At 36.6% G+C, this 19,906-nt stretch overlaps 2 protein-coding genes across 2 annotated transcripts; both read right to left on the reverse strand.

Annotated features, from left to right (window-relative positions):
- Nucleotides 1-1,704: 1,704 nt before the first annotated feature.
- LOC147556969 (S-adenosyl-L-methionine-dependent methyltransferases superfamily protein) lies at nucleotides 1,705-2,568 on the reverse strand. The gene has a single exon (XM_086657971.1). It carries the CDS (start codon nucleotides 2,450-2,452, stop codon nucleotides 1,781-1,783), a length of 672 nt encoding a protein of 223 aa, XP_086514097.1. The 5' UTR covers nucleotides 2,453-2,568; the 3' UTR covers nucleotides 1,705-1,780.
- Nucleotides 2,569-16,341: 13,773 nt separating this feature from the next.
- On the reverse strand, nucleotides 16,342-19,556 carry NUC (C2H2-like zinc finger protein). Its single transcript, XM_086657966.1, has 3 exons — nucleotides 18,734-19,556; nucleotides 18,197-18,593; nucleotides 16,342-17,644 (listed from the first exon to the last, which is right to left on the reverse strand). The coding sequence occupies exons 1-3, from the start codon at nucleotides 18,876-18,878 to the stop codon at nucleotides 16,789-16,791; spliced, it is 1,398 nt and encodes a 465-aa protein (XP_086514092.1). The 5' UTR covers nucleotides 18,879-19,556; the 3' UTR covers nucleotides 16,342-16,788.
- Between the last annotated feature and the right edge of the window lie 350 nt (nucleotides 19,557-19,906).

The raw sequence follows: 19,906 nt of genomic DNA on the forward strand, positions 1-19,906 counted from the left end.
TATTGAGCCATTTCAGGTACCTTTGCTCTGTGTGATTGGGGCAGAAAGTCAGACTGCAAAACTTAGATGTTAATTAACCAAATTCCTTGATAAAATGACGAAAAACAGACTGTAAATATAATCAGAGTCTGTGTATGTTGCTTGAAACTATTTCTAATGAAGATTACCTGCTAATATTTAGGAGCAGTAAAAGCTTCGGTTGCTAACAATTCATTTGCAAAATTACCGACAAAAGTATGATGTTAAACGTCGTAACCCAACAGAAGAATAGGCCCGGAAACAACATAAATAAAGAAGATAATTGTACTAAAACTATTGTATCAGATAAGAAGCTTAAGTATTGAGAACTCTTGTATCTCCGAAAATGGCTTGTCTAGGATCAAAAAGAAGTTGTCCAAGAAATGACCGAAGTTCTTAACTCGCAAGAGGGATGTGAAATGAGGCAGTAAAATGACCAAATCAACAATGTCTCAGTTATAGCTTAATAACAAGATGCCATTGATTTTGTCAACCTCCGGAAAACAAAATCAAGGGTATGACAATGATAAAATTTGCATACCTCATATGAGAGGAAATCTCCACAATAATACTATGAACATTTACAATTGTAGGCATTAGTAACCGACATTTTTACAACTTCACAAGGTACGAGCTAAGCATTTGGGAACAGGACCGGCTAGGTGGCTACGATCCCAAGCCCCGTAAGAGGATGTCTCGGGACCATAGATTATATATAAAATTATAATAGGATCTGTAAAACTATTACGACATCTATTGTACAAAATGGCCGCGACCAACCTCTCTCTCTCTCTCTCTCTCTCTTAAATGCTAAGTCCTTGACTCAGAGGATCGACTCGGTCTACCCGCGATCCAAATCCAATCCACGATTTACTCAGGTTGATCGAGCAATCCCAACTGCATAAGGTGCCAAATTTATTGAGCTAAGTTGCCCAAAAGAGGAATATGACGATTCATACATATAATTTGTTGTTTTTGTTATTAGATCCTTCTTTCATGTTTTACAATTAGATCAACCATTTGATAGATTATAGTATTATACAAAAGAGATATTAACCTAAAGTAGTATTTTGTGGTCCTAATAAGGATAACACAATTGTCGAAACCAATGTTACCAAATATTCTATCCCTTGCGAACCGCGTACCCGATTTCCTATTCGCTTTTTGAATGCTGCTCAATCTAGTACACCAAATATGCGTACCGGAATCTTCGGTATTTACTCTTAGTAACCCTTTCATTGTAAAAGTCTACAAGCTCAACTAGTTAGGTATTAACTACAAGATCTTTTAGTTAACACGACAGAAAATAGAGTATATTCATATATTGTTTAGGAAATTAGTCCAAAAATGTAACAACAGAAAATTGCGTATCGAAGAAGAGTTATATCATCCATGGTAGCGTATCGCGTACAGGTGCACCAGATATGATTATTAGAAAAAACCACCTTGCGACATAGTGATGCAATTACTAATAAGAAAGGAGATGTCATCCTCTATAAACCTGACCTAAGAGCAAGTTCACTACTCCTGAATAGTTTCCATTGAGACATTTCTTGATAAGCAGATCAACTAACACAATCTAGAAACAAGTTTCAAAACTTTAACACAAGACATATAATTCAAAATTCATAACAAAAACTGGAAGTCTGCAATTATATTGAAATCAAAAGGGTTTCTATCCATCATAACCAACAACACATCAAAGCTATCAAATTTAAGATTCAAACTATGAAAATTCTCATTCACCTTAACTCTTCACTTATCAATTCTTCTTCTTCATTACAAAAACATCAGCTTCTTCATAAGCATACTCAGGATGTAAATCTTCATGAGGAACTTTCTCAATCAAAAAAACATTTTCACACAATTCCCAAAAGAGTTTATGAGCTTCAGGTGATCTCAATTGATAACCAAGCAAAATAAATCCATTATCAGAAACTAAAGCTTCCATAGCAGAAACAAGAGAGCCAACATTTTCTTCAATATAAACAACATCAGCAGCAATAACAAAATCAAAAGGAGGGTTTAATGAACTTATCTGATTACTATTGTTCCAATAAAGTTGAGAAATTTTTAGGGTTTTACCAAGAACAGGTTTGTTCCTTTTGAGATTATGCTTCAGTGCTGGCATAACAGGGGAGATATCAGTGAGGATGATATCAAGACCTAATAAGGAAAGACCCATTCCTGCTGGTCCACAACCACAACCTAATTCAATTGCTTTCTTGCCAGAGAAATTGAAGAGATGGGTATAGGGATTTGGGGTCGTTGGAGAAGTGGAGAAAGTTGATGACCATTTCTCCAGGAATTTGACAAGGACTAGAGAACAAGGCCAAACTGAAGTTCCAACGTGCATTGATCCATTGTCTTGTTGAATTGATAGGATTGAATCGCGAACTTTGAGTTCGATTACTGGTGACTCTGTGAATTTCATCTCTCTCTAGGGTTTAGATCTACACTCTCTCTAATTTCTCTCGGAGATTTTTCGTCACTGGTACGGACACTTAGGGGGAATTTGGCCAAAACTCCCTAAGAAATTATGACTTTGGTTAAAAAAGATACATCAGAGTTTTTTAGGCTTCACCTCCCTGGTGGCAATTATGTAATTTTCTATTTCAGTGAAAAGACCAACCTAACCCTAGTCTAAGAAAATACCTTGCAAATACCTTGCAGAGCCTTGCAAACACCTTGCATGATTTTTGCAAACACCTTGGATAACCTTACAAACACCTTGCAGAGCCTTGCATACACTTTGCAGAGCCTTGCGAACACCTTGCATGACTTTTGCAAACACCTTGCATAACCTTGCAAACACCTTGCAGAGCCTTGCAAACACCTTGCATGATTTTTGCAAACACCTTGGATAGCCTTGCAAACACCTTGCAGAGCCTTGCAATGAGCTTGCAGTGTCTTGCAAACAACTTGCACAACCTTGCAATGAGCTTGCAGTGTCTTGCAAACAACTTCCACAATCTTGCAAACACCTTGCAAATAGTATGCAAATTAATTTTTGAATTGATTTAACGTTGACTTTGTTACAAATCATTATATTTTGTCTAATAGAATGTTGTATCAAAAAACTAGCTAAAACCCCTACAAAATCATAAAAGTCATTTTATAAGCTCTAGCACCATCTTTTTATATTTCTTCGAAAAACTTCCATAGCTTTCATGAAATTTTCAATTTGAACATAAGCACTTATCATGATTGTCTAAGAACAAACATTCTCACGGGCATTTCATCAAACAACTTTATAGCTATTTCAACCAACCCAAATCTTGTATAACTAACTAACATTGCATTCCAAGCAACAAGATCTCTTTCAAGCATTTTTATCAAACACATTCCTTGCATCAACTATACTTCCACAACTTCTATATAAATCTAACAAATAAGTTTGAACATAAACATCAAAACATTATAACTAACATAGCAAAAAATTACTTCAATCCTAAAGATTGAAAACTTGAAAATTGCAACTTTCTCTCTCTAGAATTCTTCACAAAAAACTAACTCAAGACCTTCAAAATCATCTTCAAACAACAATTAAAGAGATCCAATTACAAAAACCTAAAATATGTTGATAATAAAAAAAATCAGGAAATCGTTTTCGACCTTATAAAATCAACTCGGCAAAATCGTCCAATCCACCACGCTCGTTTGATTTTTTTCATTGGTAGAAAACAACTTCCTAGTTTATTAGAAATTTATTTTTTTGGTATTTTTCATTAGACAATAGGGTATTTTTGACCTTAAAAATGTGAGCGCCTACAAGATTGTTCTCCAATACCATTTTGAAAAGTTATTTGGGGCCTAGCTCTTGAATTTTAATTCCTTGCTCCTCCTCAAGAATTAGCTTCCACGAAAAGTCATAAATTGGTCAACTAAAGTTTACCATTTTATCGTACCAATTGTTGACAAAGTCCTTGCACCTCAGAAAATATTCTTATTTCTTTAAAGTGCTAGCCTTCTTTTTGTTCATCTCTTCTCTACTTTGTGTTTTTTTCCTTCAAATTTTTATTTTCCTCTCTGACATTTTTACCTTACATAAGAGGGCGGAACCCACATTAATTGACATGTTGGGTTTCAATGTTTTATGATATAATAGATTTCAGTAGACCAATCAACTATATCATTAGAGAAACTGTACAATTATCATGAACATTTCAATCTAACAATTAGCATGAAGTTATTGATTAGTCAGAGCAAAACATCATTGTCACATCGAAAGCATTGAAAATGTTACCTGACAGTTCAAAAGTCCAACGCACCAAAGGTACGACTTAGATTTAAAATTTAAGAAGTTGTGTGACAAACTCTTGCATAGAAATTGACCTTACTTTGTTTGGTGTATAATGATATCAACCTAAGGGAAAGACCATTTAGGTCGGATGTCTTAGAACCCAACATGCTTGATCCGAATGCAGGCAAACCCATAAAATACGGGGCCAAAGAGACCACAAATCCTAGAGACTACTTCATCTCTAGTCGACATAGGAACAAGGCAAAGGTTGTGTATCCACTCAAGTCTACCTGCTTTATAAGGAGAATGTCTGTGAGATCCGTTGATAGGTGATAGCTCGTCAAGCGGGCAATGTTCATCGTAAGCTATGTTGTCAAAGGTGCACCTTGGCGACGCTTAGTCGACCAAGGCGCAATGTTGGAAGAAGGGTCGCCTCGCCTGAGAAAATAGGGAGGCGAGAAGAGGCGACACGAGGCAGATCTTCGCTTTAGGTTTGGAGGAGAAGAAGATGATGTTCAGGTTGAATAAAGAGGAGAGAAAGAGAAAAGAAGGGATTTTAGGGTTTATTTCTAATATAAGTGTCACGATTAGATTAGAAAAATTTAGTAGTCAAAGATTATATTGGTCTGGATTTGGTCAAAGCATTTTAAAGACCAAAAAAGTAGAAAACTTTTGACCAAATTTGAACCCTTTGTGATCTAAACTAAGGGTCACGACTTAAACCCTTTTAAGGTTTCATATCCTTTCATCTTCTTCAGCAACAAGAGGATATCTACCTGTTTTCTTTCGTTTCTTCTTCATTATTTTCTGTTCTTATTCTTCTTCAACAACGCTCTTCATCGCCATTTTTAGAATCATGAGGCGATCGCCAAGGCGCATGCGAGAGTTTCATCGTCTCGCATCACCTTGCGCCTCAAACAACATAGATTGTAAGGCTATAGTACCTCATTTATGAAGAGCCTCATCAACTACCAGTGGGCTTCATTCCACAAGCACCCACTAACACCGACGGATTATCTAACGTTGTGCTGGTAGGAAGGAGCTACACCCCATGGAAAACTCACCAACCGTTAGATACTAACTCTATGTCTTACACACATCAAAGGGTTAACACGCTCACTAATTCCAATAGAACAACTATCTATCCGCGTGGCCATTATCGTGTTTATATGAGCTAACGTCATACCTTACGCGCATAAGAGGGACACCATGCTCGACACGTGTAATCTAGCAACTATGAACACGTGTGAGTACCATTTTGGATTATATGTTGACTTCGTGTCTAACATCTATCTAAAGATCGCCACAACTAAACATGTAACCTAGCTACCAGCGCCGTAAAGATTTGCATTAGTGGTCAGTAGATTATAAGCCATAGGTTGGCAACTATCTATACGCTGCCCCTTACACGTTGGTCCTCACACGATTGTATATGAGCCGTTTTTAGATGAATGTTGACATGTATTTACAGAAGCGACCCATCAACAAGTTCCAATGAGCGTCACATTGGAAAAATGATCGCCAGATCGACAAAATGATCGCCAGATCGACAAAATGATCGCCAGATCGACAAAATGATCAGGTTGTTGAGCAAAACCCCATGGTTGCGTCTCCGCACGAGCGTTACAAAGTAATGGCCTCCGCGACTATGTGATAGTCCCACATCGCTCACGAGAGTGTTTGGAGCCTAGGCAATAGGTGTACGCTCATGCTTGGTATGTAACGAGGCCTTTTGGGGAAGATGGGAGTGCTCTCGCCACGAACAAAACCTCCTACCATCCTTGTGATGTTATCAAGAGAGAATTAAGAAAATGAAATTGTATTGAAAGAAAATTGTATTGCTTGATGATTTTACAAGGGAATAATAACCTCTATTTATGCTATTGTACAATGGATCTATATAAAGAAGGCAAGTTGTCACTAGTTGTAATTCTTGGATGAAAGGAAACCATATATTTGATAAAGGAAACCATATATTTGGTAAAGGAACCATATATTTGGTTCTTTAAATATGATGAGGATAAGAGACAATCTTGGTGATCCATATTCTTTCTTTATTTCAACACTCCCCCTCAAGTTGAATTGTGGGATTTCCAAAATTCAACTTCTCCAGACACTTGTGAAGGATTCTTTCGTTAACTGATTTTGTTAAAATATCAGTAAGTTGGTTTTCTGATCGCACAAAGGGTAGGGTAATGATCTTTGCTTCCAGCTTCTCTTTGATGAAGTGTCGATCTACCTCTATGTGCTTCGTTCGATCGTGTTGTACTAGGTTCTCTGAAATTTGGATGGCTGCTTCATTATCACTTATATTCTTGCTAGTTTCTTGCGGTGGATATCCTATATCAGTTAAGAGATTTCGCACCCATATTACTTCAGTTAACCCCCTTGCTATCCCTCTGAATTCAGCTTCAACACTTGAAAGAGCCACTACCTTTTGTTTTTTGCTTCTCTAAGTCACGAGATTTCCACCAACCAGGGTAAAGTATCCTGACGTTGACCTTCGATTGCCTTTATCTCCTGCCCAATTTGCATCAGTGTATAATTGAGTTTCTAGATGCCCATTAGGTCTGAACAAGACTCCATAACATCGTAGAAGTCTTAAGACTGCATCCATATGAGCACTCTCGGGCTGATGCATAAATTGACTTACCACTCCTACAACATATGCTATATCAGGTTGAGTGTGTGAGAGTTATATCAGTTTTCCTACCATTCGTTGGTATCTTTCTTTGTCAGCTAGCTCTGCTTTTTTCCTCCATATAGAGCTTTTGGTTCACAATCATAGGAGTATCTACTGGTTTGCAATCGACCATTCCAACTTCTACTAGTAAATCAAGAACATATTTCTTTTGAGACATGAAAATTCCCTGTTTGGATCTTAGAACTTCAATTCCAAGAAAGTATTTAAGTCTCCCTAGGTCTTTCATTTCAAACTCTGTAAACAAGTTTTTCTTTAGTCTGGCTATTTCTTCATGATCATTACCTGTAATAATCATGTCATCAACATAGATTATTAGACAGGTTATGAGGTTGTTTCTCTGTTTCAAGAACAATGTATGATCAGAGTTACTTTGCTTAAACCCATAGTTCTTCATGGCTAAGGTGAATCTGCCAAACCATGCTCTGGGAGACTGCTTCAAACCGTACAGAGATTTTTTAGAAGGCATACTTCCCTTTCTCTAAAGTTATTTGTGAACCCATGTGGAGCTTCCATATAAACTTCTTCTTTAAGCTCTCCATGTAGGAAAGCATTTTTTACATCCAACTGGTGAAGTGGCCAATCTTTATTTGCTGCTATGGAAATGAGAACTCTGATTCTATTAATCTTTGCGATTGGAGAGAAAGTTTCGAGTAATCAATCCCGTACGTTTGAGTGTAGCCTTTAGCTACCAACCTAGCTTTATATCTTTCGATTGTACCGTCGGGTTTGTACTTAATTTTATAGACGACCCAACGACATCCAACTGTTTTCTTCCCTGATGGCAAGACACATTTTTCCCACGTGTTGTTTTTTCTCAAGGCTCTCATCTCTTCTTCCATTGCATCTTCCCAGTGCTTTGATTTTAAGGCTTGTTCTGTGTTGTGAGGAATTTCTTCAGCATACAGAGATGAGGAGAACGCTTTGGCTTCACTGGAAAGATTTCCTTTGGCTATGTTAGAGATAGGGTATCTACATCCCCGAGCCTCCTTTTCTGGAGAATATCTTTTAGGCGGGACTCCCCGATTTTCCCTAGGAGCCAACTCATATCTTCCCCTTGTATCTTGTGTTGGAGAATTTTCCTGTTCCTGTATATTGTCATCTTCTTCTGTTGTTTCATTAGTAATATTCTCAGCAGTTTCAAAAGGATCAGGTAGAATATTAGGATCAGGTGGAGTAGTATATTACTTACCTCAGATATCAGGTTGGGAACAGTTTCTTGGGTGACATTGACATTCAGAACTTCTGTATGTGTGGAAGGAGGAGACTCATTTTGGATACCGTGGCTTCTCCCTTCTTCACATGTCACATATCTCAACCAACTCAGTGTGCCAAGAGATTCACTCTCCCCTTGACTATTATGTTGGGAGGCAAAATAATACTCGGTTTCAAGAAAATCACAGTTCATAGTGGTAAACATATGTCTGGTTTTTGGGTTGTAGCATCGATATCCCTTTTGATCTACTCCATATCCAACAAAGACACATTTTTCAGCACATGGATCGAGTTTAGTTTTGTTTGACTCAGGTATATGGGCGAAAACAGTGCATCCAAAAATTCGGGGTTCAAGAGTAAGAACGGGGGGCAGTTTTGTGGTTTCTGAAAAAACTTGTAATGGGGTTTTTGTTTTTAGGATTTGAGTGGGCAGCCTATTAATAAGATAAGTGGTCGTAGCAAGGGCTTCTGGCCAGTAAAGTTTGGGAACCTATGATTCAATTAGAAGGGCCCTAGTTATTTTTAACAGTATGCGATTTTTTCGTTCCGCCACACCATTTTGTTCTGGAGTATGGGTGCAGGTGGTTTGATGAATTACGCCATTGGTTTGGAAAAATTGTTTCAAATTAGTGTTAACAAATTCCCCTCCATTATCTGATCGGAAAATTTGAATGTTTTTCTGAAATTGGGTTTGGATCATGGTTTAAAAAATCTTGAATTTCTCAAGAACTTCAGACTTATTTTTTAATAGATACACCCAGGTCATTTGTGTATAATCATCCACAAATATCACAAAAAAACGAAGGTTTTGTCCCCCAATAACTGGAGCTGGACCCCATACGTCCGAGTGGATTAATGAAAAAGGTATATCAACCCTTATATTACTTGGTTTAAAGGTTTTTCAATGACTTTTAGCTAAAACACAAGTCTCACAATGTGTCTTAAAACTGGAAGGAAGTAAATTAGGAAATAAAATATGCAAATAACCCGTGGATGGATGCCCCAATCTTTTATGCCATAACAGGGCTTCACGTTCTGCTGTCCCATGAGAAAGCATTGTAGTACCACTTTGAGCCACCTCATCCATGTAATACAACCCTTGTCTTTCAGTGCCACGCCCCATAATCGCTCCCGTCCTGATATCCTGTAAAAAATACAAAAAGTATGTTGCATGAGGACAGAGCAATTTAACTCTTTTGTTACATGACTTATTGATAAGAGTTTATGTGACAAGGAGGGAACATAGAGACAATTAGAAAGTTTAAGCGTTGGAGAAATTTCAATTGTTCCCCCGTTTTTCACATTCATTGTTTCTCCATTCGCTGCTTGTATCTATGATTTTGTAGGCTTGGTTGATGTGACAAAAATCTGATAACTCGTAACTCATGGTGTCAGTGGCTCCGCAATCAAATATCCATGATTGTTTTTGTCTTCTTCTAATATAACTTTTAGGAGGTAAATTGTAATTAAATAGAGAGTAAGAATGGGTTTTTGAGATGTCTCTCTCAAACCCAATACCTGTAGACATTGAGAACCCCCATGCTCTTCTTCATCATGCATCATAGCCATTCCCCCAAATCCACTACTGTTCCGATCACTATTATAGGTGTTGGCGGCTTCATTGTTGCCCACTACAGAAGAAGCTTTCCTTGTTTCTTGACCATTATTTTTTATTCCTTTTTTGTGACTGTCAGACCACCACTCGGGATATCCGACAAGCTTAAAACATTGCTCTTTGGTATGTTTTGTCATACCACAGTGAGTAAACTTAAGGTGAGACTTGTCCTCTTTGGTTGATGGTCCGGGTTTTTTTCCCTCGGATCGACGGTGACCCTTTGTTATGAGCCATATTCCTGTTTCGGAGGCACTCAAATCGGCTGCTATGTTACCTGCATCAATAGACGTTGCTCCTAGAATGTTCTGGTGAGAAACCTCTTTACAGACAGCCGCATACGGTGCCTCTGCAGTTGGGAGAGGTTCCAACCGAAGAATTTCCCTTTTAATGGGGTCATATTTTTTATTTAGGGCATTTAGAAATTGAAAAAGTTTCTGTTCTGACCTGATTTTTTAGTAGGTTTGGATGTCTTCTGGACACTTCATGGGATTCGGATCGATTCGGTCAATCTCACCCCATATACCTTGTAGTATAATCCAGACATCTTCAAGGGAACTTTCATTCTGTTTGATGTCATTTGCTTTAACGTGAAGGTCGAACGTCTGCAACTTGTCTCTACCACTACTATATGTGACCAACAGAGCATCCCACAACGATTTTGCTGTGGGAAACTCGGTTGAATTGCCCGCAAGTACTGGTTCAATATTCTGTATCAACCATGAAAAAACGACTAAGTCGTCTTGTTCCCATTGTTCGTAAGCTTCATGATTTCGATCTGGTGGGTTCGAAGTTAAATGTTTCAGCAAGTTTTTTGACCTTCCGCCTATGGGGGCCCGAATCATCCGGGTCCATAGCGCATAGTTTTGACTGGTAAGTTTCAGATTGATTTGTAAACTATCAGATAGTTTTGGGCATTTTGGTTGGGAATTTTTTAGCAGATTGGCAAGTTGTAAGGTGAGGTCATTACCCGAGTTATCTTCATTTGACATGGTGACTCGTAATAACTGGTTGTGATTTGGGTAGATGATGAGCAGATAAAAAACCATGCTCGGATACCATGTTATCAAGAGAGAATTAAGAAAATGAAATTGTAATGAAAGGAAATTGTATTGCTTGATGATTTTACAAGGGAATAATAACCTCTGTTTATGCTATTGTACAATGGATCTATATAAAGAAGGCAAGTTGTCACTAGTTGTAATTCTTGGATGAAAGGAAACCATATATTTGGTAAAGGAAACCATATATTTGGTTCTTTAAATATGATGAGGATAAGAGACAATCTTGGTGATCCATATTCTTTCTTTATTTCAACATGAGGGTGGTGCTGAAAGGAGGACAATATCGTTAACTGCCGGGCTTGGGGCGTCACAAGTTGATGTGATAGTCCCACATCGCTCACGAGAGTGTCCGGAGCCTGGGCAATAGGTGTACGCTCATGCTTGGTAAGTAGCAAGGCCTTTTGGGGGAGCTGAGAGTGCTATCGCCACGAACACAACCTCCTACCATCCGTGTGAGGGTGGTGCTGAAAGGGAGGACAATATCGTTAAATGTCGGGCTTGGGGCGTCACAATTTGATGTGATAGTCCCACATCTCTCACGAGAGTTTCCGGAGCCTGGGCAATAGGTGTACGCTCATGCTTGGTAAGTAGCGAGGCCTTTTGGGGAGCTGGGAGTGTTCTCGCCACGAACAAAACCTCCTACCATTCGTGTGAGGGTGGTGCTGAAAGGGAGGACAATATCGCTAACTGCCAGGCTTGGGGTGTCACAGACTAGATGCCTCTTTTCTCAATTCTTATCTTATACTTCTTCATTAATTAGATTTTTATTCTCTCTGAGTCGTTTTTAGATGTACGCTGACACGTATGTATTTGCCAAAGCGACCCATCAATAAGTTCCTATTAGCGCCACATTGGCAAAATGATCATCAGGTTGTTGACCAAAACCCCATGATTGGCCTCCCCAGTACGAGCATTACAAAGTAATGACCTCCGCGACTAGACGTATCTTCTCTCAATTCTTATCTTATACTTTTTCATTCATTAGCTTTTCATTCTGTCAGTATATTTGATCCATAGAGTTAGAAATTGAGAGATAAAATCCTCTGTGCAATAATGTATGGGAGGTGAATTCAGGGAAGATAGATGGAACCTCCACCTTTCTAGACACATAAGAAACTCTGAAGTACAAGAGCTAATAGAACTTCTTACTGCAACAGTTATGGCCACAAGCATTCTGGCACCCCCTCATGATTCGAGAAATTGGTCTCCTTCCAATAAAGGTTTGTCTGTAATTCTCTATACCAAATCCTAGAGGAACAATCAAGTGCAAATGATACGATCCCTTCCCGACATATTTCTTGAACAAGACGATACCATCTAAAGTATCCTTCCTTCTTTGGTCGATCCTGCACAAATCCCTATCCACTAATGATAGACTCACCAAAGATGGATCCTTCAATCCCAATAGATGCTCTATGTATAAACGTGATGAAGAATCCTCAAACCACCTGCTTTTACATTGCGCTTTTGCCTCTCAAATTTGGAAAGGGTTACTCCCACAAGAATGGAATGATTTAACTCCTTTGGGTATCATCTAAGTAATCAAATAATGGAAAACAAAGAAAGGAACTGATAGAAAAAGGTTCTTCAGGTTATGCATTTTAGTTGCAATCTTATGGAACATATGTCTTGAAAGAAATAAAAGAATGATGGATGTTTTGTATAACAAAGAAGCTACAATGGAGGAAACAATTGTAGCAAAAGCTTCTGTTTTCTACTAGAACAACAACCACCCATGGAGACACTTGGTTTTTTCGAACCTAATTACAAACTTGGATGCTTTAACTAGACTTTGAGCGATTTGTAATCTTCCTTACTAAAATTGTTATTATGTTTTGTGAAGTTATTCTTATCATCTGACCTCTGTAACCTTTTAAATCTATGAAACTACTCTATTTCTTCAAAAAAGAAAATGTACAAAAAAAAGGACAGAACACGATCAACTGTCTTAATGGAGCACCAACTATGCATATCTTAAGATCTGCTACCCTACTATCACAATGAAATAATTACTATGTATCTTACTAGAGGATAAGATGGGTCGTTAGTTTATTTGCTTGATATTAATTGATTTCGTTCTGGGCAGGGACGGATCTACATGCAGGCCAAAGGGGGCCATGGCCCCCCTTGACTTGCTGGAGATTGATTTAGAAATGTTGTTTGCTCTCTAGTTTTTACCATAAGTAAAGTTCAAAGTCATACTCATAACATATTTGTAGCGTGGGTGAGATGGTAGAGGAGGGAGTTGTGGTTCTAAGAGACTAGGGTTCGAGCACTAGTAGGCTTAGGTTTAAAATTTTTGCAAGGTTTTTGGTTGGGCCCCCCTTAACCTCTACTTCTAGTTCCGTCCCTGGTTCTGGGTTTATATTCTTTCTTAGTGTACCATTAAAAAAAAGTGGCCGAGGCAGATTAGGCAAAAAAATATGATTGGTAATGGCGAAAAATACCACTTGAAAGGAAATTACGAAGAAGGAAATAAGAAATTTAAAAGTGAATGTGAGTCCTACCTATAAATCACAGTTGGTTCATCTTCAACCCAAGTAACGTGATTTTATCTCTCTCTAGATTTTAGTTCCGGCGAACAAACAACTATTTGTTTTCATTAGTGTGTTAAATATATTGGTGGTTACTATTAGATTTTCTTTTTCTGGAAAATTGCTAATTTGTCTTGAATAAACAGTTGTTTTGTTGAACATGCTGTTGTTTATCTTGATAAACTGATTTTTTTCTTGAAAAATTTGTTGTTTGTCTTGAACAAACTATTATTTTTCTTGAACAAATTGTTTTTTTTTTTTCTTTTTCACTTTTCACTTTTTCCCTAGGTAACATGCTTGTCCCACTGGCAAAACTTTTGTATCAAGCGAACGATAGTTTGCGTTGAGTAAACAATAGTTTCCGACGAACAATCAACTGATTTTTGTATCGAGCAAACAACAGTATGCATCTCGCAAACAAAAATTTGCACAGACAAACACCAGTTTGCAAAAAACAATTTTACCGAAAAATTAGATGGTTCAAAAACATATCTGATTTCCAAACCATCACAAACATTAAAAATATATCAAAATGGATAAAAGAAAACATCCTCAAACAAAATTAATTAAACCACAACCTAACAAATAAAAAACATCATCATAACTCTGTATAGCCTATACTGCCATTAGACTATATTGTAGCTTGTCAACAACCCTTGGTTGGAGTGGTAAGAGATATAGTCTTCCTTCCTAGGGGTCAAGGGTGTTAGAAAAATAGTCTTCGGTAAACAATAAGAGGGATAAAGATTAGAGGCTTGAAACGTGTACTAGGTACACTTACCTTAAAGCATTATTTGCCCCCTCTCGATCGAGATTACTTGCAGGTTACAAGGTAAATTGCTTCCTAAGATATGACAAACCTTTGTGAAACTACACCAAGTAACTTGTGGAGATTTCACTAAAGGAGCATTAGAACATAATGAAGATGGCAAAGGTTTTCCGACATTGTTTCTACATGTTGTTTTTTATCAACATCTAGTTTGTTTAGAGAAAACCTTATTTATAGAAAACAAAGAGACATTTTCCAAGTAGAAAATCTTTTCACAAAAAGAGATATCTCTCCATATAATTTATCAAAAGATATAACTATTAGACATAAATTTCAAATTCAAATATTATAAAAATTAATTTCTGATTTCATAAAATAGATTACTTAATAACTTGTCCAAAATTCCAACAAAGGGTTCGAGACACGCTGAACAATCCAAAAAAAAATAGACAATAGTGTAGCTTTTTTCGCTATGCTTTGGTCCAAACCACCATTTTTTTTCTTAACACGATTCTCCAATTTTGCAGTGACAATAGCGAGGAGGGTCTTGAGGTTAATCCGAAGTCTATGATCTTAGAGCCATAGATGTAGTAAACTCCCAAATAACTCCCAAATAAGTCATGACCAATCCAACCTAATCCGAGTGTAAAGTGACACGGCTAGTGCTTTGCTCCATAAAAAGTAGAAGATTGAAATAAATAGGTTATGGGTAGGTGTCATGAGTTAGGGGTTTCCTTTAAAAAAAGGGTTAGGATTTGTTGATTAGTTTTTGAAAGCTCCAAGCTGTGAGAGTAAAACTGGTATATTTTCAATTCTTTCTAATTTAATCTCTTCTCCATTATTCTCTTTTTCTTCTATTTGTTTCTCCTCAAACATCAACAATCTGTTAGGAACTTAAACCCTTCTAACATTTATTTTCTTTCTTTTTGTTCACATTTTAGTTAAGTTTGTGGCTATCCAACTCAAATCCAATTGCAATGAGTGGAGAGGACTTAGATCTTATATTATCGGTTGCTACATTGCTTTTTTTTTTTTCATGTGAGATATTCTCACAATTATGTTCTTATCTCTTCAAGCTAGAGCTAGCTCCCATGCATTCTCTTGTTTTTTTTTTCTTCCCCTTTATACACAATTTTAGGAGAAGTATTTTTCCAGTTTTTATTTTTTACTTCGTATATAGGAATCATTTTTCGAGTTAGTACTCAGTTACGCGACAAATCATTAAATCATTCTCTGCCTTGGTATATATTCCCTAGCCGAGTACCTAGCGGAGGGTGTGGGTAGGGACATTAAGGGACATTCTATCGGTGGGAACATTTGTTATGTCCCCTAATATCTGAGATATTGCAATGTCTCTCAATATATGAGACACTGGTTAGGGACATTTGAAATATCCAGTGAAATGTCTTGAAAATGACTAATGACTTTTGTCCCTGAATGTCCTCCTGTATTTAATTTACACACTACTCAATTATAAAGTACTCATGGATCTATACTTTATGTTAATTGTGAAGTTAAGGTTGCATCAATCAATAGAAACTAACTAGGGTTTTATAATTTCAACAAAAAAAACTAGGGTTTTATACATAAGCTTCCATACTTATTTATAGATACGGTATATAAGCATGGCAGACCTAACATAACAAGGGAATGGGAACTCCCTAGCCCAAATTTCTTTGTCAAAAATGATTTATCAACTTTTTTTTAGACTCTCCCAAAGCTTAATGGGAAGTTTTGTCCTAGTTTTCATGAGTGAGCTTTGCACAAATTTACCTATATATAGTTGGCACGTTTGTTGAAAAATGCCAGTACTAAAAATATTGACGTGTGTCTTTAACCAAGACCAACAATACGTGATCAGTTCTTTAGTTAAATTTGTTGATATACAACAACCATTGTTAATCACTTCTATATCTTTCACCTAAATTATCTTGGATAAAAAGATAATTGGAGTTTGAAGAGTTTCCCGTACTAATTATTGAATGACACTTAACATAAAAACTAGGAAAACGATTGGACTACTGAGAATCAAATTGATTCTGGGCAGAAAATGAAATCAACAGTCAAGATTTGAGGATTAACTTTCTCTAGATTCTTGTATCAAATCGCGAGATTATCCTGGCCGTTAATATCATTTTCTGCCGTAGAGTAAGTCTCACCTTTTGGTGGTTGTATCACAATTGTAAAAATTAAGCCTACTCAAATACTCCTTTGAAGTCCAAGTTGGAAAACCACATTTAACATGGATGAAACAAGATTGCAATAATAGAGCTCAAAAGGGATTCTTACTTTATCCCCACTTCTCAACCCTCTCTCCTTTCTCTAAAACAAAAGGCTAGACATTTTTAAAAGGAAGCAAGTTATAGGGTCCCAAGAGAATATGCATGTACAACTTCCTTCCTTTCAATGCTTGAATAGTTTTCTAAAACCCCAATGTTTAAGTATTCCATCAATTTAGCACTCATCATAGCACCTTTTTCCTTCAAGAAAGTTTTCCATAATATTTAATATAAAGTAATAATATTGCCCTCTGATAATACCTACTTATCACTTTCTTATCATCAACTTAACTTGCCTTTTTTGCTATCCAATTGAGAAATATATGATTCATGAGATCTTCATTTGTTGATGATCAAGTCCATCCATTGATTGACGATGGCAAGAGAGGTTGAGGAGCACCTACCCCTAAAAAATCTCTTGTTTGTCCTCCTGCTTGATCAATACTACTATCATCCAACTTTCGGCGTTTTGCCGGGTATGAAGGCAGTTGGTTTGATGTCGAAAATTCTGTTAATGGGTTTTCTAAACAGGTTCCTAGATTTGTAGTTGATGACATTGAACCAAATAACCCACTATAGTTGCTTACATTTTGTGCTTGATTTTCATTGCACTTGGTAGCTCCAAAGCTCATGAGAAGAGATGTGTTTGAGCAAGTTGCTCCTATTTGGGCAGCTTTTTGTAGCAAAGCCGTGGCCGACATGTTCGTCGAAGATTGTTGTTGCTGTTGTTGAGTACTATAAAGAGAAGGAGCACTTACAAGTTGAGGACTATCAACATCTTTAACGGATGTTAATTCACTAGAGTTCGTCGATGAAAGCTTGCTTCCAAGCACCCAACTTAATTGATTATAATCAGATTGTTGAGGATTAGAACAAGAACCAAATGGATCACCATATAGTGTTCCTGAATTCATAGATCCAAATGGATGCAACTCAGAAATACTACTAGTATTTGGGTTAACTTGTGATCCTTGACCACCTAACCATAGAGAGAGTCCTGGTGTACAATGATTTCTCGTTTCTTCGTTGTTGTTCGAGATCGGTTTGAAAATAGAAGAGAAATGTTGTACCATATTAGGTCCTAGAGAAGTTCCCATGAAATGATAATTGGGTGTGATAGAGTGGTTGATGCTAGATGCTGCAGTGACTCTTGCAGTTTCTTCTGCTAGGGCATCACAGAATGCTCTATGAGTGAGGAAGCTATCTCTCCTGCCCATACAAACAAAAATTAAATTACTTAATATCTTATGTATAATTTAAAAATTTATATATTACAATAACAAAAAATAGCAAAGAAAATCATAACTCAACCAAATCTTATCATCAAATATGAGTTTTTTTTTAAATGGTAAGATGGTCATATATGCTACCACTCAATCAAATGAGAGATCTTCAAATTATATATACACAAACATATGCTTGAATTATTGAATGGATATCTAGAAATGAACATAAACGACACACACGGAGATCGAGATTGAGATAGAGAGAGAGAAAGAAAGAGACTCATGGTTGCTAGAGAGATAGATAGATAATCTGTCACATGCACACAACTTACAGACAAAAGCACATACGATTACAACCGCATATATCACTTTCATATGCAACACTCTGACTCCTAATAGGATCTTCTTTTACTCTTAATTGATATCTATATATCTAGGTTGATATTTTTATGACTCAAATTAAGTCTAATCTTCAAATCACATAAGAATAGAAACTAGAAAAAAGAAACTATATGTAATCGAATGAATTACTTACCGCGAAAATAGAGTCCCACAATCACATTTGTACTCCCTAGTTCCACAAGTTTTTAAATGAGCCTTCCAATCAGATTGAACAGCATATTGTTTCGAACACTTATCGCACTTCCATTTCTTCTCTCCATGTTTTCTACAAAAGTGTTTCTTTATACCGGTAAGATCACCGAGAGCCCTAGAAGGATGATTATGAACACAACCCTTCTCCGGGCAAACATAAACACGTTTTTTCGGTTCGTTACTACTTCTTTGCCTAAGCTTCCATGGAAGATTATGTCCTCTTCTATGTAGTTGTAGATTTTGATCTCTTTGAAATCCTTTCCCACAAATTTCACATAAGAATCTGTTTGTTGCCATTAGAGTCTTGGGTGATAAAGCAATGACTTGAGCTTCAGGATCTGTAATATAGTATATATACTTTAAATTACATGCAATCAATTAACTAAAGAACATAAAGGAAATAAAGATCAATATGAATATACCCATGACAATAAAAATTAAAGCTAGGGTTAGTAAAGAGAGAGAGAAAGATGATCACCTGGGGTTCCTGGTAGGTTTCTCTTTTTCTTTATGATTGGAGGATTAATTGGTGCAACAAAACTAGGGTTTTGAGTATTACTGCTACTGAAAGTATTTATGAGAATTGGTGGTTCTCCTATTGCCATCTTATTCATCATTAACATATATGACAAGTTTCCTCTTAGTTGATAATAATTGATAAAAACCAGAAGGAAGTGAAAGAACAAAAGAGAGAGAAAGAGAGATAAGATCAAGAATGATATTGATGAAGATATGATAATCAATAAGGATATGATCAAGAACAAACCCAAGGGTATGGGCACCTCTTTTATGGCTTTGATAATGCTATTAACATAATCTCATAAATTAATGATTCTCTTTCTCTCTCTCTAGCTTTCTTTCTCTCTCTATCTCTCTCTCTTCTTTTTCTCACTAGCTACCTCTCTTTCTTTCTCTCTCTCTCTCTTTGTGTGTTTTTGTGCACACTTTGTAGTAGGGCTGCTTTTGGTCTGGAGAAAAATTTGAAAAAAGAAAAGATTAGTTTTATGATGAATGGCGGTGAAAAAGTTAAAGTTGAACCTTTGAAGAGGAGGTTCAAAGGGGATAGATATACTCACTAGAGAAGAAAGAGATGGTGATCAATATATAATGCTATATTATATTGTATGATAATAATTGTATTATCGGCTTAAAATGACAATAAGTACGATAATATGAAAAATGAGCGTTCCAGATCTGAATTCCTAAAATTATTTTGATTATCGCTATCGAAGCGTTATTCATATTTATATAATTATTGTATGATAATAATTATTTACTTATTTGTTAATTTTTTGTTTGTCAAAGAGCTTCTCCACACAAATATTATATATAGATAGAGAGAGAGAGAGAGAGGAGAGAAGGGAAGATATTAGCAAAAGAGCTTCCAAAGGTGCATGATGACACATATGATGAGGTCTGAAGAAAGGGAGTCTCCATAACTTTCCTATTTGGAATGATTATCCCATAATTTGGTTTTACCTTTTTTCTTTTGTTTTCCACCCATATTTTATGTTTATTATTATAGACCCCTAAATTTGTTTTTGTACATAATTAACATATTCATAAAGCATCATATTCATCCAAAATTTGTAAAGAGATCTTTTTTCCCTAGCTACCTAGTTTACCTTCATTCTAAATTTGATACTATCAA

The sequence above is a fragment of the Eschscholzia californica genome, unplaced genomic scaffold, assembly GCF_041429995.1.
Source record: "Eschscholzia californica isolate CP2 unplaced genomic scaffold, dmEscCali1.0.p SCAF_2, whole genome shotgun sequence".
Lineage (NCBI taxonomy): Eukaryota > Viridiplantae > Streptophyta > Magnoliopsida > Ranunculales > Papaveraceae > Eschscholzia > Eschscholzia californica.